The sequence below is a fragment of the Aplysia californica genome, unplaced genomic scaffold, assembly GCF_000002075.1.
Source record: "Aplysia californica isolate F4 #8 unplaced genomic scaffold, AplCal3.0 scaffold00641, whole genome shotgun sequence".
Classification (NCBI taxonomy): Eukaryota; Metazoa; Mollusca; class Gastropoda; order Aplysiida; family Aplysiidae; genus Aplysia; species Aplysia californica.
In genome coordinates, this window is record NW_004797911.1 from 3,022 (window position 1) to 4,092 (window position 1,071).

Genomic DNA, 1,071 nt, shown 5'->3' on the forward strand with positions numbered 1-1,071 from the left:
CTAGATGACCGCCAATGTAGACTGTATGCTTGGTGGAGCAAAACCAGTCCAGATGTTGTCAGACTCCAATGATGTAGATTTCAGAGCGACCACTGAGAGTGTGCTAGATACAATCCCTGAGTTGTGACTCTGTGATAGATAATTCAAACACAGCTTAAGGGAAAATTTGTCGCTTTTAAGCACAAGGGGGCTATCCCGAAAAATGCTGTTTTTAGAAAGTCAAAGGTAAAGTTTTTGCCCCTTGTTCAGTTTCTTTAAAAGACAAGGAGAGTTTTCTCTATAACCAAACAAATAATACACACTAAAGAAACCAAACTTCTCCTATAGGTAGGGCAATGCCCACTTTTGGTGTAGGTCAAGATTTCTTGAAACTCCTGAAATCTGGGTCAACCCGCGTGTCCTTCAAAGCGACCCATTCAGGATTTTCCAAAGCACAGGGGACACAACTCGCTACCTCCGAATTACAAAGTTCTATCTGATCAGAGCATAGTTTGGAGAAATTTGACGTCAAAAATTTTGAGTTTCACAACAGGTCAAGCTTTTTCGAATGCAATACTTTGAATATCTTGATATCGATTCCGAATATTCTTACGATTTTCACAGAACAGACAGAAGATTAAGGTTTTTGATCTCATGGTCTCAGTAACTCAGAACGGCCGAACATTTCAGATAAAACTTTTTAATTCTGAGGTACCCAACAGGTGATATCATATTTTTCCCACTCGCTGACCAGTTAAAATTAAGCTCAAATCCAGGGGCCTTCTGGTTCTGTTATGTGAAGATGTGTTTTATTTTCTTAACCCTATCCGTACGTCGTGTTTTACTATCGTATCCATACGACGTGGGGAACTCTGTGCCACCACTTTCCAAAGAGGAAATTTACTCGTTAATCTGATCTGTACGCTTTGCATAGCAGTCTACCAGAATGATTATTTGAAAAACACTGAAAGTTTCAAAGAGATCTTCGTGCTAGAAGTATTCTAAAATGTGAAGAATACAACCCTTGGGGTACAAAGTGACCCCAGGGTGTACGGATAGGGTTAAAAAGTTTTTTTTTGTGTAATGTTCTAC

At 39.5% G+C, this 1,071-nt stretch overlaps 1 protein-coding gene across 1 annotated transcript in view; it reads right to left on the bottom strand.

The window, feature by feature from the left end:
• Positions 1-1,071, bottom strand: part of LOC101851765 — a 26,310-nt gene continuing 25,239 nt past the window's right edge. Inside the window, exon 7 of the mRNA XM_035972290.1 lies at positions 1-129. Within this exon, the coding sequence (XP_035828183.1) occupies positions 1-129 (129 nt within the window). The remainder of the gene's footprint in view (positions 130-1,071) is intronic.